This window comes from Oncorhynchus mykiss, chromosome 2 (assembly GCF_057628025.1).
Source record: "Oncorhynchus mykiss isolate SJ-2025 chromosome 2, ASM5762802v1, whole genome shotgun sequence".
Taxonomy (NCBI): Eukaryota; Metazoa; Chordata; class Actinopteri; order Salmoniformes; family Salmonidae; genus Oncorhynchus; species Oncorhynchus mykiss.
In genome coordinates this window covers 4,317,681-4,343,327 of record NC_143023.1, presented here as the reverse complement: position 1 = coordinate 4,343,327, position 25,647 = coordinate 4,317,681, and the positions used below count along the sequence as shown (strand labels likewise).

General features: G+C 48.0%; 1 protein-coding gene across 2 annotated transcripts in view; it reads left to right on the top strand.

The window, feature by feature from the left end:
- The window catches only part of LOC149984763 (threonylcarbamoyladenosine tRNA methylthiotransferase-like), a 711,253-nt gene that overhangs the window by 177,450 nt on the left and 508,156 nt on the right, over nt 1-25,647 (top strand). The window contains exons 5-6 of one of the 2 annotated variants that reach the window (XM_090216175.1): nt 8,242-8,338; nt 16,102-16,150. The exons of the other annotated variant lie outside the window; for it this stretch is intronic. Of the exons in view, the coding sequence (XP_090072301.1) occupies nt 8,242-8,338; nt 16,102-16,150 (146 nt within the window). The remainder of the gene's footprint in view (nt 1-8,241; nt 8,339-16,101; nt 16,151-25,647) is intronic. 2 annotated transcript variants of the gene reach the window in all.

The following is a 25,647-nucleotide window of genomic DNA, read 5'->3' as shown; positions in this document are numbered from 1 at the left end:
CTGTTGATGATGTTCTCTCGACAGGTTTTCTCTCCCGTTCTCCTCCTCCTCTTGAATTCCACCTCTTTCACCTCCTCATCCTCTCCCCATCCACTGTCACTGATGTGTCTCCTGAGTGGAGAGCCTGACTGTCACTGATGTGTCTCCTGAGTGGAGAGCCTGACTGTCACTGATGTGTCCCCTGAGTGGAGAGCCTGACTGTCACTGATGTGTCTCCTGAGTGGAGAGCCTGACTGTCACTGATGTGTCTCCTGAGTGGAGAGCCTGACTGTCACTGATGTGTCTCCTGAGTGGAGAGCCTGACTGTCACTGATGTGTCTCCTGAGTGGAGAGCCTGACTGTCACTGATGTGTCTCCTGAGTGGAGAGCCTGACTGTCACTGATGTGTCTCCTGAGTGGAGAGCCTGACTGTCACTGATGTGTCTCCTGAGTGGAGAGCCTGACTGTCACTGATGTGTCCCCTGAGTGGAGAGCCTGACTGTCACTGATGTGTCTCCTGAGTGGAGAGCCTGACTGTCACTGATGTGTCTCCTGAGTGGAGAGCCTGACTGTCACTGATGTGTCTCCTGAGTGGAGAGCCTGACTGTCACTGATGTGTCTCCTGAGTGGAGAGCCTGACTGTCACTGATGTGTCTCCTGAGTGGAGAGCCTGACTGTCACTGATGTGTCTCCTGAGTGGAGAGCCTGACTGTCACTGATGTGTCTCCTGAGTGGAGAGCCTGACTGTCACTGATGTGTCTCCTGAGTGGAGAGCCTGACTGTCACTGATGTGTCCCCTGAGTGGAGAGCCTGACTGTCACTGATGTGTCTCCTGAGTGGAGAGCCTGACTGTCACTGATGTGTCTCCTGAGTGGAGAGCCTGACTGTCACTGATGTGTCTCCTGAGTGGAGAGCCTGACTGTCACTGATGTGTCTCCTGAGTGGAGAGCCTGACTGTCACTGATGTGTCTCCTGAGTGGAGAGCCTGACTGTCACTGATGTGTCTCCTGAGTGGAGAGCCTGACTGTCACTGATGTGTCTCCTGAGTGGAGAGCCTGACTGTCACTGATGTGTCTCCTGAGTGGAGAGCCTGACTGTCACTGATGTGTCTCCTGAGTGGAGAGCCTGACTGTCACTGATGTGTCTCCTGAGTGGAGAGCCTGTCTGTCACTGATGTGTCCCCTGAGTGGAGAGCCTGACTGTCACTGATGTGTCTCCTGAGTGGAGAGCCTGACTGTCACTGATGTGTCTCCTGAGTGGAGAGCCTGACTGTCACTGATGTGTCTCCTGAGTGGAGAGCCTGACTGTCACTGATGTGTCTCCTGAGTGGAGAGCCTGACTGTCACTGATGTGTCTCCTGAGTGGAGAGCCTGACTGTCACTGATGTGTCTCCTGAGTGGAGAGCCTGACTGTCACTGATGTGTCTCCTGAGTGGAGAGCCTGGCTGTCACTGATGTGTCTCCTGAGTGGAAAGCCTGACTGTCACTGATGTGTCTCCTGAGTGGAGAGCCTGACTGTCACTGATGTGTCTCCTGAGTGGAGAGCCTGACTGTCACTGATGTATCTCCTGAGTGGAGAGCCGGACTGTCACTGATGTATCTCCTGAGTGGAGAGCCTGACTGTCACTGATGTATCTCCTGAGTGGAGAGCCTGACTGTCACTGATGTGTCTCCTGAGTGGAGAGCCTGACTGTCACTGATGTGTCTCCTGAGTGGAGAGCCTGACTGTCACTGATGTGTCTCCTGAGTGGAGAGCCTGACTGTCACTGATGTATCTCCTGAGTGGAGAGCCTGACTGTCACTGATGTATCTCCTGAGTGGAGAGCCTGACTGTCACTGATGTATCTCCTGAGTGGAGAGCCTGACTGTCACTGATGTGTCTCCTGAGTGGAGAGCCTGACTGTCACTGTGTCTCCTGAGTGGAGAGCCTGACTGTCACTGATGTGTCTCCTGAGTGGAGAGCCTGACTGTCACTGATGTGTCTCCTGAGTGGAGAGCCTGACTGTCACTGATGTATCTCCTGAGTGGAGAGCCTGACTGTCACTGATGTGTCTCCTGAGTGGAGAGCCTGACTGTCACTGATGTGTCTCCTGAGTGGAGAGCCTGACTGTCACTGATGTGTCTCCTGAGTGGAGAGCCTGACTGTCACTGATGTGTCTCCTGAGTGGAGAGCCTGACTGTCACTGATGTGTCCCCTGAGTGGAGAGCCTGACTGTCACTGATGTGTCTCCTGAGTGGAGAGCCTGACTGTCACTGATGTGTCCCCTGAGTGGAGAGCCTGACTGTCACTGATGTGTCTCCTGAGTGGAGAGCCTGACTGTCACTGATGTGTCCCCTGAGTGGAGAGCCTGACTGTCACTGATGTGTCTCCTGAGTCAGTCCGTGAGGCTCCTCTGAGGAGAACAGCCACTTAAAAAGAAGCTCATCTCTACAAGTCCATTGTGGCACCCTGTTTTTAAAAAGGCCTCGTTGTTCAGGACCCTGCCATTACGAGGTACATCACGTCTACATTATTCAGTAACGCTCCTGACAAACGCCGCCCTAATGCGCTCGGCGCCCGGCCGTGGTGACACAGTGAATCAGGCGCGGCGTGGATGAGCTTTCGACCCAGACACCCCAGGGGGAAAGCCAATCACGTCGGCTCATGCCAGGGTTGGATGGGAGGCAGGGCTCGGGCGATTGGTTCAGCTTCACTGCACACCAGTGACCCGGACGCCAGCAGATGTCCTCTGAGATCAGAGATCTGTTGAACCCGGTTCAGTTCTGCAGGCGGTGTCTCCTCCCCTCCAGCGTTGGGGAAATAGAGAGTTACATACCACAGTATTATATACATATTTGACTTCCCCAAGTATCGGTTGAATAAATGGATGTTACTGTAGGTAGCGTGCTAGCCTGCTGTACCTGTGGTAAACTGGTGTCTCCCTACCTCCCTCCCTCCCTCCCTGCTCTCCCTCCCTGCTCTCCCCCCTCCCTCCCTGCTCTCCCCCCCCCCCTCCCTGCTCTCCCTGCTCTCCCTCCCTCCCTCCCTCCCTCCCTGCTCTCCCCCCTCCCTCCCTGCTCTCCCCCCTCCCTCCCTCCCTGCTCTCCCCCTCCCTCCCTGCTCTCCCCCCTCCCTCCCTGCTCTCCCCCCTCCCTCCCTTCCTCCTCCCTGCTCTCCCTCCCTGCTCTCCCCCCCCCTCCCTGCTCTCCCCCCCCTCCCTGCTCTCCCTCCCTCCCTCCCTGCTCTCCCTCCCTGCTCTCCCCCCTCCCTCCCTCCCTCTCCCTCCCTGCTCTCCCTGCTCTCCCTCCCTGCTCTCCCCCCATCCCTGCTCTCCCTCCCTGCTCTCCCCCCATCCCTGCTCTCCCTCCCTGCTCTCCCCCCATCCCTCCCTCCCTGTCTGTCTGGCACATCACTCCTGATCTGTTGAGCCTGACCCCCGCTGACTGATTTTTAAAACCTCCCAGACGTCCCATCTTTGTGACTGCCAAGCCGTGTGTTCATCTAGCCTGCAGTCCCTCCACCCTGAACGGACAGGGCCAAGACGCATCATGTAGAGGAGAAACACGTGATGATACCTGAATGTACATCCTGGAATTTTACCTCTAACTTGATTTACAAAATTAGGTCGGACAAAATGTCTCTCTGGATTTAGGCTCGTTGACTGTCACCACACTGGTACAGTATAGGACTGTATATGCAACACAGTGTGTTTTCATACTCCTATTCTGACCCGTTTTCTGATGTTATGCCTCCTTTAAGTGCAACAGAAGCAACTTGTTTGATCACTATACAAAAAGGTTAACCTGGCACAGATCCTATGTTCCCTAATCCTTCTGTATGTAGAGATGTTTGAGTGCTGTGGTACAGGATGGACACCCGTCTGATGCTCCGTTGTCCCTTTTTCAGTCTTGTCTGTGGAGATTTCTCTCGCTGCTGTCTCCGTACAGGAAGCCCATTGAGTTGTGTGAGGTTTTGGTGGAAAGCAGGACCAGATGTGTGTTCTACAGTCAGACAGAGCTGGCTCTGAATACTGTTTGGAAATCATTTCATATCATTTATCTGTGCTTGATTGAGCTCGCCTGGCACAATTGACCAATATAACAGTCCCAAAATGACATATCTTCTGGTACTTACTAACGGATAAATATTCTGGTGAGCGTACTGAAGGAAACTCTGAGGAGGCTATTTGACAGATTCTCTAATAGTATTGGATCCCAGATCTGGCATTTCCTCTCCTCTGGTACAGCCAGCCAGCCAGCCAGCCAGCCAGCCAGCCACAGCCAGCCAGCCCATTCCTCCTCCTCCAGCCAGCCAGCCAGCCAGCCAGCGAGCTGCTGTTAAAAGATAAATGTCCTCTCTGTGGAAGTCAGTCAGTCATTCAGCCAGCCAGCCAGCCAGCCAGCCAGAGAGCTGCTGTTGAAAGATACATGTCCTCTCTGTGGTACAGTCAGTCAACCAGCCAGCCAGTCAGCAAGTCAGTCAGTCATTCAGCCAGCCAGCCAGTCAGTCAGTCAGGAAGAGAGCTGCTGTTGAAAGATAAATGTCCTCTCTGTGGTACAGTCAGTCAACCAGCCAGCCAGTCAGCAAGTCAGTCAGTCATTCAGCCAGCCAGCCAGTCAGTCAGTCAGGAAGAGAGCTGCTGTTGAAAGATAAATGTCCTCTCTGTGGTAGTCAGTCAGTCATTCAGTCAGTCATCCAGCCAGCCAGTCAGCCAGCCAGCCAGTCAGTCAGGAAGAGAGCTGCTGTTGAAAGATAAATGTCCTCTCTGTGGTACAGCCAGTCATCCAGTCAGTCAACCAGCCAGTCAGCCAGCCAGCCAGTCAGTCAGTCAGGAAGAGAGCTGCTGTTGAAAGATAAATGTCCTCTCTGTGGTACAGTCAGTCATCCAGCCAGCCAGTCAGCCAGTCAGTCAGGAAGAGAGCTGCTGTTGAAAGATAAATGTCTCTAAGTGTCAGAGGCCCTGTTGCTAAACGTCCTCCACTCCACACTGCGCTGTGAACCACATGGGGCAGAAAGAGGATGAGCTCACAGTGCTGCTCTTCTCCTCTCTTCTCCTCTCTCTTCCCCTCCTCCCCCAACTCCACCACCTCCCTCTCCCCCCGCTCCTTCTGGTCCTCCTCCACCACCTCCCTCCCTTCTGCCCTCTCTCTCCCCCTCCTCCATCACCTCTCTCTCCCTCTCCCCCTTCTCCTCCACCCCCTCCCTCTCCCCCTTCTCCTCCACCTCCTCATCCTCCTCCACCTCCTCCCTCTCCCCTTCCTCCTCCTCCTCCTCCTCCACCTCCTCCCTATCCCCTTCCTCCTCATCCACCTCCTCCTCCCTCTCCCCTTCCTCCTCATCTACCTCCTCCCTCTCCCATTCCTCCTCCTCCTCCACTCCCTCCCTCTCCCCTTCCTCCTCCTCCTCCTCCACTCCCTCCCTCTCCCCTTCCTCCCCACCCTCCACTCCCTCCCTCACCCCCTCCTCCACTCCCTCCCTCTCCAATTCCTCCTCCTCCACCCCCTCCTCCACTCCCTCCCTCTCCCATTCCTCCTCCTCCACTCCCTCCCTCTCCCCTTCCTCCTCCTCCTCCCTCCTCCACTCCCTCCCTCTCCCCTTCCTCCTCCTCCACCTCCTCCCCCTCCTCCGCTCCCTCCCTCTCCCATTCCTCCTCCTCCACCCCCTCCTCCACCTCCTCCCCCTCCTCCTCCTCCTCCCCCTCCTCCTCCTCCTCTACTCCCTCCCTGTCCCCTTCCTCATCCTCCACTCCCTTCCTCTCCCCTTCCTCCTCCTCTACCTCTTTCTCCTAGGTATTAAGCTCACATTACCCAGCCATCCAGATGTAAATGAGCCACTCAAACTAACGGCTGACTAACGCCTGACCTTTACAGTTCAACATCTTAAAGGTCGAGGTTAAGTGCCCATCAACGCTCTCACAATTAAGTTGACAGTAAAGAGGAAAATATGTAATCCTGCACGTGACACCATCCTCATTGGTGACACTGTGGCTCCGTGTATAGAGGAGACAGGAACAGCCCTACTGGCCAATCACCAGAGTGGATTAGATACCTGGTTATCTAGTACAGACAGGAACAGCTCTACTGGCCAATCACCAGAGTGGATTAGATACCTGGTTATCTAGTACAGACAGGAACAACCCTCCCTACTGACCAGAGTGGATTAGATACCTGGTTATCTAGTACAGACAGGAACAGCTCTACTGGCCAATCACCAGAGTGGATTAGATACCTGGTTATCTAGTACAGACAGGAACAGCTCTACTGGCCAATCACCAGAGTGGATTAGATACCTGGTTATCTAGTACAGACAGGAACAACCCTACTCGCCAATCGAAACAGTAGTTAGATGGGCAGCTTGTTTCAGCAGGCCTCATTAGAAACAGTAGTTAGATGGGCAGCTTGTTTCAGCAGGCCTCATTAGAAACAGTAGTTAGATGGGCAGCTTGTTTCAGCAGGCCTCAATACAAACAGTAGTTAAATAGGGTTCTGGTTGTTTCAGCAGGCCTCAATAGAAACAGTAGTTAGATGGGCAGCTTGTTTCAGCAGGCCTCATTAGAAACAGTAGTTAAATGGGGTTCTGGTTGTTTCAGCAGGCCTCAATACAAACAGTAGTTAAATAGGGTTCTGGTTGTTTCAGCAGGCCTCAATAGAAACAGTAGTTAAATAGGGTTCTGGTTGTTTCAGCAGGCCTCAATAGAAACAGTAGTTAAATAGGGTTCTGGTTGTTTCAGCAGGCCTCAATAGAAACAGTAGTTAAATAGGGTTCTGGTTGTTTCAGCAGGCCTCATTAGAAACAGTAGTTAAATAGGGTTCTGGTTGTTTCAGCAGGCCTCAATAGAAACAGTAGTTAAATAGGGTTCTGGTTGTTTCAGCAGGCCTCAATAGAAACAGTAGTTAGATGGGCAGCTTGTTTCAGCAGGCCTCAATAGAAACAGTAGTTAAATAGGGTTCTGGTTGTTTCAGCAGGCCTCAATAGAAACAGTAGTTAAATAGGGTTCTGGTTGTTTCAGCAGGCCTCAATAGAAACAGTAGTTAAATAGGGTTCTGATTGTTTCAGCAGGCCTCAATAGAAACAGTAGTTAAATAGGGTTCTGGTTGTTTCAGCAGGCCTCATTAGAAACAGTAGTTAAATAGGGTTCTGGTTGTTTCAGCAGGCCTCAATAGAAACAGTAGTTAAATAGGGTTCTGGTTGTTTCAGCAGGCCTCAATAGAAACAGTAGTTAAATAGGGTTCTGGTTGTTTCAGCAGGCCTCAATAGAAACAGTAGTTAAATAGGGTTCTGGTTGTTTCAGCAGGCCTCATTAGAAACAGTAGTTAAATTGGGTTCTGGTTTCCTGCGGTGGATTTTATTTGTCCCCTCAAGTAAAAATAAAAAAAATAAAGTTAATTTTTTTAACATAAAATACTGAAAACACCAGCAAATCAGCTCCAAGGGATTTTAAATTTAGGACATCAGTTCCCAAGTATTCCCACGTATACTAGAGTTGTGATTATAAACAAGGTTTGAAATCATTATGTTTCTGACAAATATTATACCTGTTTGGGCTTCTTGCGTTTTAATACGCAGTCTTACAAATGAATTGTAATTCATGTTCTGGTCCCCTGACTAACTGCACAAGAAAAAAAACATGTCCGCGGTCTGAATCTAGTTGAGGATCCCCTGGTCTAGACAGAAACAGTCAGGGGAATGATTTATTCAACACCTTCAGAAAAGAAGAGCCACTGACGACAGTGTGGTTGTATTTCAGCAGGTGTCAATAATGTAGTGATGTTGGAGAATGTTCTGCTATTTAATGACAGACGGGCTGTAGACGGTAGACACGTCCCAAATGACACCCTATATATATACCCTTACGTAAGTGCCCTCTAGTGCCACACAGCGGTGTGGTCATAATACCCATAAAACCTAGCGGTCAAACAATAGTTTTGTCCACCATTTTATTCGTTGATAAAATAGTCACCTTGTCCTAGAGAGATTTACGTGGTCATCAAAACGCCACGCCAGGGTGAGTCTACGGGGAAAATTTATGAGGGGAAAAAAACCCAGATTGGAACCGTTTCCCTGTTTGACCGCTAGGTTTTATGGGTATTATGACTCATACTGTGGTACTCTTATATGGGCCCAGGTCAAAAATAGTGCATGTTAAAGAAAACAGCAACCAAAAAATAACGTGACCCTCCTGAGCCACCGTTGGCCCTCCCTGTATTAACCCCCCGTTGGCCCTCCCTGTATTAATCCCCCGTTGGCCCTCCCTGTATTAACCCCCCGTCGTGTCTCTGTCAGGAAGGCCCAGGAGCAGGATAAGAAGGTGGTGTTAGCTGGATGTGTTCCCCAGGCCCAGCCCAGGATGGACTACCTTAAAGGACTCAGCATCATCGGGGTAAGTCTCCGTCTTCTCTCCCTTTGTATGTGTGGTGGAGGGTGTTTTGAGGGCGAAACACGAGATGAATTTCACAACATGGCAGTTTACGCAAAGTTATGTCCTTCACATTAGACTGTAGACCACAGTTGGACTCGATTCTAGTCGATTCGGGAATTGAGTTACATCTCTATTAGGGAATTGATGATACATTTCCAATTAAACTGACTGGAGTTGAAACGGAATGGATACCTATTCTGCTCGAGGCTGCTGACTGAAAGACCTCTATTGCCGGTTGTTGTTGTTGTTGCTCTGAGGCCGGTTGTTGTTGCTGCTGCTCTGAGGCCGGTTGTTGTTGTTGTTGTTGTTGCTGCTCTGAGGCCGGTTGTTGTTGCTGCTGCTCTGAGGCCGGTTGTTGTTGCTGCTGCTCTGAGGCCGGTTGTTGTTGTTGCTGCTGCTCTGAGGCCGGTTGTTGTTGTTGTTGCTGCTCTGAGGCCGGTTGTTGTTGTTGCTGCTCTGAGGCCGGTTGTTGTTGTTGTTGTTGTTGTTGCTGCTGCTGCTCTGAGGCCGGTTGTTGTTGTTGCTGCTCTGAGGCCGGTTGTTGTTGCTGCTGCTCTGAGGCCGGTTGTTGTTGTTGTTGTTGCTGCTGCTCTGAGGCCGGTTGTTGTTGCTGCTGCTCTGAGGCCTGTTGTTGTTGTTGTTGTTGCTGCTCTGAGGCCGGTTGTTGTTGCTGCTGCTCTGAGGCCGGTTGTTGTTGCTGCTGCTCTGAGGCCGGTTGTTGTTGTTGCTCTGAGGCCGGTTGTTGTTGCTGCTCTGAGGCCGGTTGTTGTTGCTGCTCTGAGGCCGGTTGTTGTTGCTGCTCTGAGGCCGGTTGTTGTTGCTGCTGCTCTGAGGCCGGTTGTTGTTGCTGCTGCTCTGAGGCCGGTTGTTGTTGCTGCTGCTCTGAGGCCGGTTGTTGTTGTTGTTGTTGCTGCTCTGAGGCCGGTTGTTGTTGCTGCTGCTCTGAGGCCGGTTGTTGTTGCTGCTGCTCTGAGGCCGGTTGTTGTTGTTGCTCTGAGGCCGGTTGTTGTTGCTGCTCTGAGGCCGGTTGTTGTTGCTGCTCTGAGGCCGGTTGTTGTTGCTGCTCTGAGGCCGGTTGTTGTTGCTGCTGCTCTGAGGCCGGTTGTTGTTGCTGCTGCTCTGAGGCCGGTTGTTGTTGCTGCTCTGAGGCCGGTTGTTGTTGTTGTTGCTGCTATGAGGCCGGTTGTTGTTGCTGCTCTGAGGCTGGTTGTTGAATGTCCTTTAATCTACTGCGTCTACTCCAGTATTTACTCTGCCAACCGTGTTTTCTACTATGAGGGATTTCTAAACATGACCTATAACACAGTTTAATATTTGAGGATGTGAGGTGTGACTGTTTCTGTGTTCCCCAAGAGAGCTTTCTCATATTGATATTGGTTGGACTACAGTCAGTCAGGCACGCAGCCAAACAACAAGGTCTGTTGACTAATAATAAGTGACTGAGATGGGACAGGTGCTGGATGGCCGTTAACTAGACCACGCCTTCTTTCAGTTACACCAGTCCTCTTATGCAAATGTTCCAGGGTGGTTTTGCATATTCTAGAACTCCGCCAAACGACGTTGACATTCCGGAGGTTCTGGAACCTGTCAAGGATAACTAAAAGAGTGCTTCCCAAATCACACCCTATTTCCCTATACAGTGCATGATTTTAGTCCAGGACCCATATGGGCTCTGGTCTAAAGTAGTGCACTATATAGGAAGTAGAGTGCCGTTTAGGGGGACACACTAAAGCTACATGGAGAATAGAAGAATCAATCTGTGAAGCGATCTGCAATCTACACACATTGAAAGTCCTACATGAATTCACCAGCTGTTTTCTTTTAAGCCTGGGGGTTGACATCAATGAGATTGTATATGGAATTTAAATGCATTATTCATGAAATAGGAGGTTTAACATAAGATGGGACATTGATGTTTATTAAGGGGACATGCAGCCAGGCACAATATTGAATTTAGAAGTGACCTTAGTGATCATTTCCATGTATTGATTTCATATGAAACAGTCGTACAAGCAGGTAGACTCCCATGTTGTGTTTTTTACATAAGAGTTGATGCTTCTGAGAATCCAGAGAGGAGCCCCTTCTTTAAAATGGGACGGCTTGATGAAAAATGTAACGTTGCTCTTTTGAAAGACTGGATGATGTTAGAAATAGTTGTATTGTTGGCGTTGGTCTCTGGGGGAATATTTAATGTGATTTCCATGTTTGTTTTTTATGACTATTGTTTATCTGATGCAATTTCACTTAAGCTCTTAATACAATGACAAAACGAGGCTGACGTGTGTTATATTTACCCACAACAACCCTCTCTGAGTGGATTCAGTTCAGTGTTATACAACTGCAGTTAACAAGCATGAGATCCTCAGATAGACACGCGAGGCTGTTTCCTGCCTTTCCCTGCTGCAGAACTACCAACGGTTCTACTTGAATGGGCCTATGCTACGCTCTGCTTCTCCCTGTCGCTGCCTAGGCCCCATAATGCAACACTCGGAACAATTGTACTTAGTCTTCTATCTCATGAAACGATTTGATCCCCATTGGTATGGACCGGCCGTCTCTCAACCGTTGGTCATGACATCACCTCAGAAAACCACCAGGAGTTGGAGTCTCCCTAAAGTACTTTCCTCATAGTCTTTCTACCTGCTGACAGCAGAAATGGATCCTAGTGCCTAGTCTGTCCCCTCGCTCCCTCTCTCCCTCCTCTCTCCCTCTCTCCCTCGCTCCCTCGCTCCCTCCCTCGCTCCCTCTCTCTCTTTTTCTCTCTCTCTCTCTCCATTCCTTCCTTCCCTCTCTCTCTCTCTCTGTCTCTCTTGGTCTCTCTCTCTTTTTTTCTCTCTCTCTCTGTCTCTCTCTCTCTCTCTCTCTCTCTCTCTCTCTCTCTCTCTCTCTCTCTCTCTCTCTCTCTCTCTCTCTCCCTATCTCTCTCTCTCTCTCTCGGTTTATCCACCCAGGTGTGCTTTACTACTGAGAGAAATGAAAGATAAATGTCATATCAGCAGAGCCAGCGATCACTGAGCAACGGGGCAGCGAGAGAGGAGAGCAGCCTCTTCTAAAGAAACTCTGGCTCAGCGGGCCTCCTCTCCTCTCCTCTCCTCTCCTCTCCTCTCCTCTCCTCTCCCCTCCCCTCCCCTCCCCTCCCCTCCTCTCCTCTCCTCTCCCATATTGATCAAACCAAACGGCGGGGCGGCAAGGCGGCAGGGGATGAGAGACGTAGTGAGCGGGGTTAGTGTTATGGGGGGATGAGAGGGGTTAGCCTTAGTGCTAGTTGTTCGTCTTTATGGGGGATGAGAGACAGTGAGAGGAGTTAGCCTTAGTGCTAGTTGTTTGTCTTTATGGGGAATGAGAGGCAGTGAGAGGGGTTAGCCTTAGTGCTAGTTGTTCATCTCTATGGGGGGTGAGAGGAGTTAGCCTTAGTGCTAGTTGTTCATCTTTATGGGGAATGAGAGACAGTGAGAGGAGTTAGCCTTAGTGCTAGTTGTTCATCTCTATGGGGGGTGAGAGGAGTTAGCCTTAGTGCTAGTTGTTCGTCTTTATGGGGAATGAGAGACAGTGAGAGGGATTAGCCTTAGTGCTAGTTTTTCGTCTTCATGGGGGATGACAGACAGTGAGAGGGGTTAGCCTTAGTGCTAGTTGTTCATCTCTATGGGGGGTGAGAGGAGTTAGCCTTAGTGCTAGTTGTTCATATTTATGGGGAATGAGAGACAGTGAGAGGGATTAGCCTTAGTGCTAGTTGTTCGTCTTCATGGGGGATGACAGACAGTGAGAGGGGTTAGCCTTAGTGCTATTTGTTTGTCTTTATGGGGGATGAGAGACAGTGAGAGGGATTAGCCTTAGTGCTAGCTGTTTGTCTTTATGGGGGATGAGAGACAGTGAGAGGGATTAGCCTTAGTGCTAGTTGTTCGTCTTTATGGGGGATGAGTATGGATGGACTGCCCACGCTGACACACCTCACACAGTCACACAATGGCGAAGCAGTCAGATGTCCCATGGTCTTAAAAGTATGGTTTGCCAAACAGTTGAATCACCTCTCCCTCGCTTATTGTTTCCACGCAGCTCCACTGAGAATACTGTGGTCTCTGTCACTGAGAGTAATACTGTGGTCTCTGTCACTGAGAGTAATGCTGTGGTCTTTCTGTCACAGAGTAATACTGTGGTCTCTGTCACTGAGAGTAATGCTGTGGTCTTTCTGTCGGTGAGAGTAATGCTGTGGTCGCTGATAGTAAAGCTGTAGTCTTTGTCACTGAGAATAATGCTGTGGTCTTTCTGTCGCTGAGAGTAATGATGTGGTCGCTGAGAGTAATGCTGTGGTCTTTGTGTCGCTGAGAGTAATGCTGTGGTCTCTGTGTCACTGAGAGTAATGCTGTGGTCTCTGTCACTGAGAGTAATGCTGTGGTCTCTGTCACAGAGTAATGCTGTGGTCTCTGTCGCTGAGAGTAATGCTGTGGTCTCTCTGTCGCTGAGAGTAATGCTGTGGTCACTGAGAGTAAAGCTGTGGTCTCTGTCGCTGAGAGTAATGCTGTGGTCACTGAGAGTAATGCTGTGGTCTCTCTGTCGTTGAGAGTAATGATGTGGTCACTGAGAGTAATGCTGTGGTCTCTGTCACAGATTAATGCTGTCGTCTCTCTGTCGCTGAGAGTAATGCTGTGGTCTCTCTGTCGCTGAGAGTAATGCTGTGGTCTCTCTCGCTGAGAGTAATGCTGTGGTCTCTCTGTCGCTGAGAGTAATGCTGTGGTCTCTCTCGCTGAGAGTAATGATGTGGTCTCTCTGTCGCTGAGAGTAATGCTGTGGTCACTGAGAGTAATGCTGTGGTCTATGTCACTGAGAGTAATGCTGTGGTCACTGAGAGTAATGCTGTGGTCTCTCTGTCGCTGAGAGTAATGCTGTGGTCTCTGTCACAGATGAATGCTTTGGTCTCTGTCACTGAGAGTAATGCTGAGGTCACTGAGAGTAATGCTGTGGTCTATGTCACAGAGTAATGCTGTGGTCTCTCTGTCGCTGAGAGTAATGCTGTGGTCTCTGTCACAGATGAATGCTTTGGTCTCTGTCACTGAGAGTAATGCTGTGGTCACTGAGAGTAATGCTGTGGTCTCTGTCGCTGAGAGTAATGATGTTGTCTCTATGTCACTGAGAGTAATGCTCTGGTCTTTGTGTCCTCTGGCCAGTATAGCAGTACAAAATGTTTTTCAAGTGGAGCCCCTGAAAGGGTAGCAGTGCATCCAACACACACGCACGCACACACACACACACACACACACACACACACACACACACACACACACACACACACACACACACACACACACACACAGCGAGAAACAAACTCTGCTAGTCTCAGCCCCTTCTGCCTCTCTCCCGCTGCTCAGAGTGGACACAGATTGCTGTCCCATTAGGAGCAAATTGATTTTCATTTCCGTGCTTATCATGCATATAACTGCTGCGAGACGGGAGAGGCCTTGGGTGTGTCCCAAATGTCACTCTGCTCCCTATTGTTCTTAGGTCTGTTATTGTTCTATAAAGGGAATAGAGTGCAGTTTGGGATGGGGGTGGGGGGGGGCTTGTTTGTCCCATCCATCCTCCAGGCGGTACCCTCTGCCCCGTTGCACTCTGCCCAGGGACGGGGAGGGGGTAATGGGGCTCCAGGCCCATCGAGGCCTGGGGGTGGGCCCTGGGACGGGAGCGGAGGCCTGCTAGCCTCAACTATTTAACTGAGGGTTGCAGCAGGGCACAATTGATACACATTTCCTTTTAATAGATCAGATTTTTACAATCTCTGGTTCCCCAGGCAGAAATAACACGGTGGAGAAGGGGGAACTGCGGGAGAGAGGAGGGAAAAATGGAGAGAGATTGGCTCATGCAGAAATAACACAACAGAGAGGAGAGGAGAGGGTGGAAACGGAGCAAGAAATTGGGCTGCGTAAAATCTTCTCTGTCTTTCGGGGCATCGTCCTCAGTCCAGACCCCTGGTCCTTTCCGTTAATCAATGGAAGATTTGAATCACCACGGAGCTGCGATTTGATTGTTGTTGGATGTAGTTTTAGCTCTGTGTCTCACTGTGTTTATGGTTTACTGTTTCAGAGGCAGTGTTGTTTTATTTACACCGTTGTTTTTTGCTTGTGATTTGGGGTTGATGGTGTTTCCTGCAGTTATGAGTTTAGGAATGAAATGGTAAAACAGCGCCAGGCCCGAGGCCAACAGAGTCTAAATGAGTTGTGTGCATAGAATGATAAGCTGGGTTTATCTCGTAGTTATTCAAATGGAGATGTTTCAAATCGCTGTTTAGCTGTTGGCTCCCTAGTTGTAGTGTGGTTAGTAGAGAGAGGAGACTGGTTAGTAGAGAGAGGAGCTGTTGGCTCCCTAGTTGTAGTGTGGTTAGTAGAGAGAGGAGACTGGTTAGTAGAGAGAGGAGACTGGTTAGTAGAGAGAGGAGACTGGTTAGTAGAGAGAGGAGACTGGTTAGTAGAGAGGGGAGCTGTTGGCTCCCTAGTTGTAGTGTGGTTAGTAGAGAGAGGAGACTGGTTAGTAGAGAGAGGAGACTGGTTAGTAGAGAGAGGAGACTGGTTAGTAGAGAGAGGAGACTGGTTAGTAGAGAGAGGAGACTGGTTAGTAGAGAGAGGAGACTGGTTAGTAGAGAGAGGAGACTGGTTAGTAGAGAGAGGAGACTGGTTAGTAGAGAGTGGAGACTGGTTAGTAGAGAGTGGAGACTGGTTAGTAGAGAGTGGAGACTGGTTAGTAGAGAGTGGAGATTGGTTAGTAGAGAGAGGAGAAGGGTTAGTAGAGAGAGGAGAGACGGGTTAGTAGAGAGAGGAGAGACGGGTTAGTAGAGAGAGGAGATTGGTTAGTAGAGAGAGGAGACGGGTTAGTAGAGAGAGGAGAGACGGGTTAGTAGAGAGGGGAGATTGGTTAGTAGAGAGAGGAGACTGGTTAGTAGAGAGAGGAGACTGGTTAGTAGAGAGAGGAGAGACAGGTTAGTAGAGAGAGGAGAGACGGGTTAGTAGAGAGAGGAGAGACGGGTTAGTAGAGAGGGGAGACGGGTTAGTAGAGAGGGGAGACGGGTTAGTAGAGAGGGGAGACGGGTTAGTAGAGAGGGGAGACGGGTTAGTAGAGAGAGAGGAGACGGGTTAGTAGAGTAGAGTACTAGTCTCTGTGTCTGTCTGTCTCTCTCTCTCTCTCTCTCTGTCTCTCTCTCTGTCTCTCTCTCTCTCTCTCTCCCTCTCTCTCTCTGTGTCTCTCTCTCTCTCTCTCTCTGTGTCTCTTTCTCTCTGTTTCTCTCTCTGTCTCTCTCTCTGTGTCTCTCTCTCTCTGTCTCTCTCTCTCTGTCTCGTTCTCTCTCTCTCTCTCTCTCTCTCTGTCTCTCTCTCTCTCTCTCTCTCTCTCTCTCTCTGTGTCTCTTTCTCTCTGTTTCTCTCTCTCTCTCTGTGTCTCTCTCTGTCTCTCTCTCTGTGTCTCTCTCTCTGTGTCTCTCTCTCTCTCTCTCCTTCTCTCTCTCTGTCTCTCTCTGTCTCTCTCTGTCTCTCTCTCTATGTGTCTCTCTCTCTCTGTGTCTCTCTCTCTCTCTCTCTCTGTGTGTGTCTCTCTCTCTCTCTCTCTCTGTCTCTCTCTCTGTGTCTATCTCTCTCTCTTTCTCTCTGTCTCTCTCTCTCTCTCTTTCTCTCTTTCTCTCTGTCTCTCTCTGTCTCTCTCTCTGTCTCTGTGTGTTTTCTAACCTTGTCCTCTTTGTTTTCCAGGTTCAGCAGATTGACCGTGTGGTGGAGGTGGTGGATGAGGCTGTTAAAGGTGAGACACTAAACCGTCACGTAACCGTTTCGTAACAGTCACTAAACCGTCACTAAACCGCCACGTAACCGCCACTAAACCGCCACGTAACCGCCACTAAACCGTCACTAAACCGTCACTAAACCGCCACGTAACCGCCACTAAACCGTCACTAAACCATCACTAAACCGCCACGTAACCGCCACGTAACCGTCACGTAACCGCCACGTAACAGTCACTAAACCGTCACTAAACCGCCACGTAACCGCCACGTAACAGTCACTAAACCATCACTAAACCGCCACGTAACAGTCACTAAACCATCACTAAACCATCACTAAACCGCCACGTAACCGTCACTAAACCTCCACGTAACCGCCACTAAACCGTCACTAAACCGCCACGTAACCGTCACTAAACCGCCACGTAACCGTCACTAAACCATCACTAAACCATCACTAAACTGCCACGTAACCGCCACGTAACAGTCACTAAACCATCACTAAACCGCCACGTAACCGTCACGTAACCGTTTTCAGGGAGCGTCAGTTGAATTGAAGAATGAACCGTCATTAACATCAGATGTCCCTGTACGACCAAATTAACAGTCATTAACATCAGATGTCGCTGTACGACCAGACCTCCTTCAGTCCAGGACAGTTATCTGTTTATGATTTGAAATACATTGTCCAATTTCCCTTTTCCAATGTTTTATTTTTTAATTTATTTCACCTTTATTTATCCAGGTAGGCCAGGTGTTCTCATTTACAACCGCGACCTGGCCAAGATAAAGCAAAGCAGCTCGACACATACAACAACACAGAGTTACACATGGAATAAACAAACATACAGTCAATAATACAGTAGAAAAATTATATATACAGTGTGTACAAATGTAGAAGATTAGGGAGGTAAGGCAATAAATAGGGTCTAGAGGCAAAAATAATTACAATTTAGCATTAATACGGGAGTGATAGATGTGCAGATGATGATGTGCAAGTAGAGATACTGGGGTGCAAAAGAGGATAAGTAACAATATGGGGATGAGGTAATTGGGTGTGCTATTTACAGATGGGCTGTGTACAGGTACAGTGATCGGTAAGCTGCTCAGACAGCTGATGCTTAAAGTTAGAGAGGTAGATATGAGTCTCCAGCTTCTGTGATTTTTTTTCAATTCGTTCCAGTCATTGGCAGCAGAGAACTGGAAGGAAAGGCGGCCAAAGGAGATGTTGGCTTTGGGGGTGACCAGTGAGATATACCTGCTGGAGCGCGTGCTACTGGTGGGTGTTGCTATGGTGACCAGTGAGCTAAGATAAGGCGGGGCTTTACCTAGCAAAGACTCATAGATGACCTGGAGCCAGTGGGTTTGGTGACAGATATGTAGTGAGGGCCAGCCAACAAGAGCATACAGGTCGCAGTGGTGGGTGGTATATGGGGCTTTGGTGACAAAACGGATGGCACTGTGATTGAACATCCAATTTTCTGAGTAGAGTGTTGGGGGCTATTTTATAAATTACATTGCTGAAGTCAAGGATCGGTAGGTGTGAGTGAAGGTGGCTTTTTTGCGAAATTGGAAGCCGATTCTAGATTTAATTTTGGATTGGAGATGTTTGATGTGAGTCTGGAAGGAGAGTTTACAGTCTAACCAGACACCTAGGTATTTATAGTTGTCCACATATTCTAAGTCAGAACCGTCCAGACTAGTGATGTTGGATGGGCTTGCGGGTGCGGGCAGCAATCGGTTGGAAGAGCATGCATTTAGTTTTACTAGCATTTAAGAGCAGTTGGAGGTCACAGAAGGAGAGTTGTATGGCATTGAAGCTCGTCTAGAGGTTGGTTAACACAGTGTCCAAAGAAAGGCCAGACGTATACAGAATGGTGTCGTCTGCGTAGAGGTGGATCAGAGACTCACCAGCAGCAAGAGCGACATCATTGATGTATACAGAGAAGAGAGTCGGCCCAAGAATTGAACCCTGTGGCACCCCCAGAGACTGCCCGAGGTCTGGACAACAGGCCCTCCGATTTGACACCCTGAACTCTGTCTAAGAAGTAGTTGGTGAACCAGGCGAGACAATCATTTGAGAAACCAAGGCTGTTGAGTCTTGCCAATAAGAATGCTATAATTGACAGAGTCGACAGCCTTGGCCAGGTCGATGAAGACGGCTGCACAGTACTGTCTTTTATCGATGTCGGTTATGATATCGTTTAGGACCTTGAGCGTGGCTGAGGTGCACCAGCTCTGAAACATAGTGGAGATGGTACGGTGGGATTCGAAATGGTCGATGATCTGTTTGTTAACTTGGCTTTCGAAGACCTTAGAAAGGGCAGGATGGATATAGGTCTGAAACAGTTTGGGTCTGGAGTGTCTCCCCCTTTGAAGAGAGGGGATGACCGCGGCAGCTTTTCAATCTTTGGGGATCTCAGACGACACGAAAGAGAGGTTGAACAGGCTAGTAATGGGGGTTGCATCAATTTTGGCTAATAATTTTAGAAATAGGGGGTCCAGATTGTCTAGCCCGGCTGATTTGTAGGGGTCCAGATTTTGCAGCTCTTTCAGAACATCAGCTGTCTGAATTTGGGTGAAGGAGAAGCGGGGGGGATTGAGCAAGTAGCTGCAGGGGGTGCTGAGATGTTGGCAGGGTAGTGGTAGTAGCTGCAGGGGGTGCTGAGATGTTGGCAGGGTAGGGACAGTAGCTGCAGGGGGTGCTGAGATGTTGGCAGGGTAGGGGTAGTAGCTGCAGCGGGTGCTGAGATGTTGGCACGGTAGGGGCAGTAGCTGCAGGGGGTGCTGAGATGTTGGCAGGGTAGGGGCAGTAGCTGCAGGGTGTGCTGAGATGTTGGCAGGGTAGGGGCAGTAGCTGCAGGGTGTGCTGAGATGTTGGCAGGGTAGGGGCAGTAGCTGCAGGGGGTGCTGAGATGTTGGCAGGGTAGGGGTAGTAGCTGCAGGGGGTGCTGAGATGTTGGCAGGGTAGGGGCAGTAGCTGCAGGGGGTGCTGAGATGTTGGCAGGGTAGGGCAGTAGCTGCAGGGGGTGCTGAGATGTTGGTAGGGTAGGGGCAGTAGCTGCAGGGGGTGCTGAGATGTTGGCAGGGTAGGGGCAGTAGCTGCAGGGGGTTCTGAGATGTTGGCAGGGTAGGGGTAGTAGCTGCAGGGGGTGCTGAGATGTTGGTAGGGGCAGTAGCTGCAGGGGGTGCTGAGATGTTGGCAGGGTACGGGTAGTAGCTGCAGGGGGTGCTGAGATGTTGGCAGGGTAGGGGCAGTAGCTGCAGGGGGTGCTGAGATGTTGGCAGGGTAGGGGTAGTAGCTGCAGGGGGTGCTGAGATGTTGGCAGGGTAGGGACAGTAGCTGCAGGGGGTGCTGAGATGTTAGCAGGGTAGGGGCAGTATCTGCAGGGGTTGCTCATCTAGACATTCTACTGTATCTACCAACACAGTATCATCATATCTACATACCAGACCCCTCATCTAGACATTCTACTGTATCTACCAACACAGTATCATCATATCTACATACCAGACCCCTCATCTAGACATTCTACTGTATCTACCAACACACAGTATCATCATATCTACATACCAGACCCCTCATCTAGACATTCTACTGTATCTACCAACACAGTATCATATCTACATACCAGACCCCTCATCTAGACATTCTACTGTATCTACTAACACAGTATCATCATATCTACATACCAGACCCCTCATCTAGACATTCTACTGTATCTACTAACACAGTATCATCATATCTACATACCAGACCCCTCATCTAGACATTCTACTGTATCTACTAACACAGTATCATCATATCTACATACCAGACCCCTCAACTAGACATTCTACTGTATCTACTAACACACACATCATATCTACATACCAGACCCCTCATCTAGACATTCTACTGTATCTACTAACACAGTATCATCATATCTACATACCAGACCCCTCATCTAGACATTCTACTGTATCTACTAACACAGTATCATCATATCTACATACCAGACCCCTCATCTAGACATTCTACTGTATCTACCAACACAGTATCATCATATCTACATACCAGACCCCTCATCTAGACATTCTACTGTATCTACTAACACAGTATCATCATATCTACATACCAGACCCCTCATCTAGACATTCTACTGTATCTACTAACACAGTATCATCATATCTACATACCAGACCCCTCATCTAGACATTCTACTGTATCTACCAACACAGTATCATCATATCTACATACCAGACCCCTCATCTAGACATTCTACTGTATCTACTAACACAGTATCATCATATCTACATACCAGACCCCTCATCTAGACATTCTACTGTATCTACTAACACAGTATCATCATATCTACATACCAGACCCCTCAACTAGACATTCTACTGTATCTACTAACACACAGTATCATCATATCTACATACCAGACCCCTCATCTAGACATTCTACTGTATCTACTAACACAGTATCACCATATCTACATACCAGACCCCTCATCTAGACATTCTACTGTATCTACTAACACAGTATCATCATATCTACATACCAGACCCCTCATCTAGACATTCTACTGTATCTACTAACACAGTATCACCATATCTACATACCAGACCCCTCATCTAGACATTCTACTGTATCTACCAACACACAGTATCATCATATCTACATACCAGACCCCTCATCTAGATTGTACTGTACTGTATCTACCAACACACACATCATATCTACATACCAGACCCCTCATTTAGACATTCTACTGTATCTACTAACACAGTATCATCATATCTACATACCAGACCCCTAATTTAGACATTCTACTGTATCTACTAACACACACATCATATCTACATACCAGACCCCTCATCTAGACATTCTACTGTATCTACTAACACACACATCATATCTACATACCAGACCCCTCATCTAGACATTCTACTGTATCTACCAACACAGTATCATCATATCTACATACCAGACCCCTCATCTAGACATTCTACTGTATCTACCAACACAGTATCATCATATCTACATACCAGACCCCTCAACTAGACATTCTACTGTATCTACTAACACAGTATCATCATATCTACATACCAGACCCCTCATCTAGACATTCTACTGTATCTACTAACACAGTATCATCATATCTACATACCAGACCCCTCATCTAGACATTCTACTGTATCTACTAACACAGTATCATCATATCTACATACCAGACCCCTCATCTAGATTGTACTGTACTGTATCTTCTACTGTATCAGTGGCTCCCCGATGTCTCTACAGGGCTCTCTGTTGATCTTCCTCACAGAAGGGAGGAGAAGGAGGAGGAGGAGGAGGAAATGTTTTTAACATCCATGACTTTTCACTGAACCATCTGGGGAGTTGATGCTCTTCTCTCCCAGTTATTATCATGTAGATGGGTTGTAGAAGTGATTTAGCTGGTGTTATGAGTTCACATTCTTCTGGAGGCAGGAGGAGCTGGCAACAGTTCTGTAATTACATTCTAGCCTGTGATGTGGGGGCTGAGAGAGGCTCAGTAGCTGTCTCGGACACAGGAACTTTTGATACGACGAAGGGCATTAAGCACCTGGTCATCGTCTTCATCTCTCCACCGCTGATTCATAACAGAACAATTATAAAACATCTCTGAGGAGAGAGAGAGATACCTCACCTCTTATGACATCAGACTCTGAGGAGAGAGAGAAATACCTCACCTCTTATGAGAGATCTCTATGGGTCACGATGTCATCCAGTTAGCTTTTACTCCCTCTCTCATCTCTTTCCTTCCTGTCTCCTCCCTCCCTCCCTCCCTCCCTCCCTCCCTCCCTCCCTCCCTCCCTCCCTCCCTCCCTCCCTACAGTACCTTCATCCATTCCTCCCTCCCTCTCTCCCTCCCTCCCTCTCTCCCTCTCTCCCTCTCTCTCTAGCTTCCTCTCTCCCTCTCTCCCTCCCTAGCTCCCTCCCTCCCTCCCTACAGTACCTTCATCCCTCCCTCCCTCCCTACAGTACCTCCCTCCCGGGTGTAGTGATAGATATCAGAGTCTAGAGTTATGTTGTAACAGGTCATAATGGCTGAAATTGGTTTCTGTCTTGTTATATTGATAAGGGAGAAAGGGGTCAGGTTCTGGTATCTGTCTTGTTATATTGATATGGGAGAAAGGGGTCAGGTTCTGGTATCTGTCTTGTTATATTGATAAGGGAGAAAGGGGTCAGGTTCTGGTATCTGTCTTGTTATATTGATAAGGGAGAAAGGGGTCAGGTTCTGTAATGTCTTGTTATATTGATGAGGGAGAAAGGGGTCAGGTTCTGGTATCTGTCTTGTTATATTGATAAGGGAGAAAGGGGTCAGGTTCTATAATGTCTTGTTATATTGATAAGGGAGAAAGGGGTCAGGTTCTGGTATCTGTCTTGTTATATTGATATGGGAGAAAGGGGTCAGGTTCTGTAATGTCTTGTTATATTGATAAGGGAGAAAGGGGTCAGGTTCTGGTATCTGTCTTGTTATATTGATATGGGAGAAAGGGGTCAGGTTCTGGTATCTGTCTTGTTATATTGATGAGGGAGAAAGGGGTCAGGTTCTGTAATGTCTTGTTATATTGATAAGGGAGAAAGGGGTCAGGTTCTGTAATGTCTTGTTATATTGATGAGGGAGAAAGGGGTCAGGTTCTGTAATGTCTTGTTATATTGATGAGGGAGAAAGGGGTCAGGTTCTGGTATCTGTCTTGTTATATTGATGAGGGAGAAAGGGGTCAGGTTCTGGTTTCTGTCTTGTTATATTGATATGGGAGAAAGGGGTCAGGTTCTGTAATGTCTTGTTATATTGATAAGGGAGAAAGGGGTCAGGTTCTGGTATCTGTCTTGTTATATTGATATGGGAGAAAGGGGTCAGGTTCTGGTATCTGTCTTGTTATATTGATGAGGGAGAAAGGGGTCAGGTTCTGGTTTCTGTCTTGTTATATTGATATGGGAGAAAGGGGTCAGGTTCTGTAATGTCTTGTTATATTGATAAGGGAGAAAGGGGTCAGGTTCTGGTATCTGTCTTGTTATATTGATATGGGAGAAAGGGGTCAGGTTCTGGTATCTGTCTTGTTATATTGATGAGGGAGAAAGGGGTCAGGTTCTGTAATGTCTTGTTATATTGATAAGGGAGAAAGGGGTCAGGTTCTGTAATGTCTTGTTATATTGATGAGGGAGAAAGGGGTCAGGTTCTGGTATCTGTCTTGTTATATTGATAAGGGAGAAAGGGGTCAGGTTCTGGTATCTGTCTTGTTATATTGATAAGGGAGAAAGGGGTCAGGTTCTGGTATCTGTCTTGTTATATTGATAAGGGAGAAAGGGGTCAGGTTCTGGTATCTGTCTTGTTATATTGATGAGGGAGAAAGGAGTCAGGTTCTGGTATCTGTCTTGTTATATTGATAAGGGAGAAAGGGGTCAGGTTCTGTAATGTCTTGTTATATTGATAAGGGAGAAAGGGGTCAGGTTCTGTAATGTCTTGTTATATTTATGAGGGAGAAAGGGGTCAGGTTCTGGTATCTGTCTTGTTATATTGATAAGGGAGAAAGGGGTCAGGTTCTGTAATGTCTTGTTATATTTATGAGGGAGAAAGGGGTCAGGTTCTGGTTTCTGTCTTGTTATATTGATATGGGAGAAAGGGGTCAGGTTCTGGTATCTGTCTTGTTATATTGATAATGGAGACAGGGGTCAGGTTCTGTAATGTCTTGTTATATTTATGAGGGAGAAAGGGGTCAGGTTCTGGTATCTGTCTTGTTATATTGATAAGGGAGAAAGGGGTCAGGTTCTGGTATCTGTCTTGTTATATTGATAAGGGAGAAAGGGGTCAGGTTCTGGTATCTGTCTTGTTATATTGATAATGGAGACAGGGGTCAGGTTCTGTAATGTCTTGTTATATTTATGAGGGAGAAAGGGGTCAGGTTCTGGTATCTGTCTTGTTATATTGATAAGGGAGAAAGGGGTCAGGTTCTGGTTTCTGTCTTGTTATATTGATAAGGGAGAAAGGGGTCAGGTTCTGGTATCTGTCTTGTTATGTTGATAAGGGAGAAAGGGGTCAGGTTCTGGTATCTGTCTTGTTATATTGATAAGGGAGAAAGGGGTCAGGTTCTGTAATGTCTTGTTATATTTATGAGGGAGAAAGGGGTCAGGTTCTGGTATCTGTCTTGTTATATTGATAATGGAGACAGGGGTCAGGTTCTGTAATTTCTTGTTATATTTATGAGGGAGAAAGGGGTCAGGTTCTGGTATCTGTCTTGTTATATTGATAATGGAGACAGGGGTCAGGTTCTGTAATGTCTTGTTATATTTATGAGGGAGAAAGGGGTCAGGTTCTGGTATCTGTCTTGTTATATTGATAAGGGAGAAAGGGGTCAGGTTCTGGTATCTGTCTTGTTATATTGATAAGGGAGAAAGGGGTCAGGTTCTGTAATGTCTTGTTATATTGATAAGGGAGAAAGGGGTCAGGTTCTATAATGTCTTGTTATATTGATAAGGGAGAAAGGGGTCAAGTTCTGTAATGTCTTGTTATATTGATATGGGAGAAAGGGGTCAGGTTCTGGTATCTGTGTTGTTATATTGATGAGGGAGAAAGGGGTCAGGTTCTGGTATCTGTCTTGTTATATTGATGAGGGAGAAAGGGGTCAGGTTCTGGTTTCTGTCTTGTTATATTGATATGGGAGAAAGGGGTCAGGTTCTGTAATGTCTTGTTATATTGATAAGGGAGAAAGGGGTCAGGTTCTGGTATCTGTCTTGTTATATTGATATGGGAGAAAGGGGTCAGGTTCTGGTATCTGTCTTGTTATATTGATGAGGGAGAAAGGGGTCAGGTTCTGGTTTCTGTCTTGTTATATTGATAAGGGAGAAAGGGGTCAGGTTCTGTAATGTCTTGTTATATTGATGAGGGAGAAAGGGGTCAGGTTCTGGTATCTGTCTTGTTATATTGATAAGGGAGAAAGGGGTCAGGTTCTGGTATCTGTGTTGTTATATTGATGAGGGAGAAAGGGGTCAGGTTCTGGTATCTGTCTTGTTATATTGATGAGGGAGAAAGGGGTCAGGTTCTGGTTTCTGTCTTGTTATATTGATAAGGGAGAAAGGGGTCAGGTTCTGGTATCTGTCTTGTTATATTGATAAGGGAGAAAGGGGTCAGGTTCTGGTATCTGTCTTGTTATATTGATAAGGGAGAAAGGGGTCAGGTTCTGGTATCTGTCTTGTTATATTGATGAGGGAGAAAGGAGTCAGGTTCTGGTATCTGTCTTGTTATATTGATAAGGGAGAAAGGGGTCAGGTTCTGTAATGTCTTGTTATATTGATAAGGGAGAAAGGGGTCAGGTTCTGTAATGTCTTGTTATATTTATGAGGGAGAAAGGGGTCAGGTTCTGGTATCTGTCTTGTTATATTGATAAGGGAGAAAGGGGTCAGGTTCTGTAATGTCTTGTTATATTTATGAGGGAGAAAGGGGTCAGGTTCTGGTATCTGTCTTGTTATATTGATAATGGAGACAGG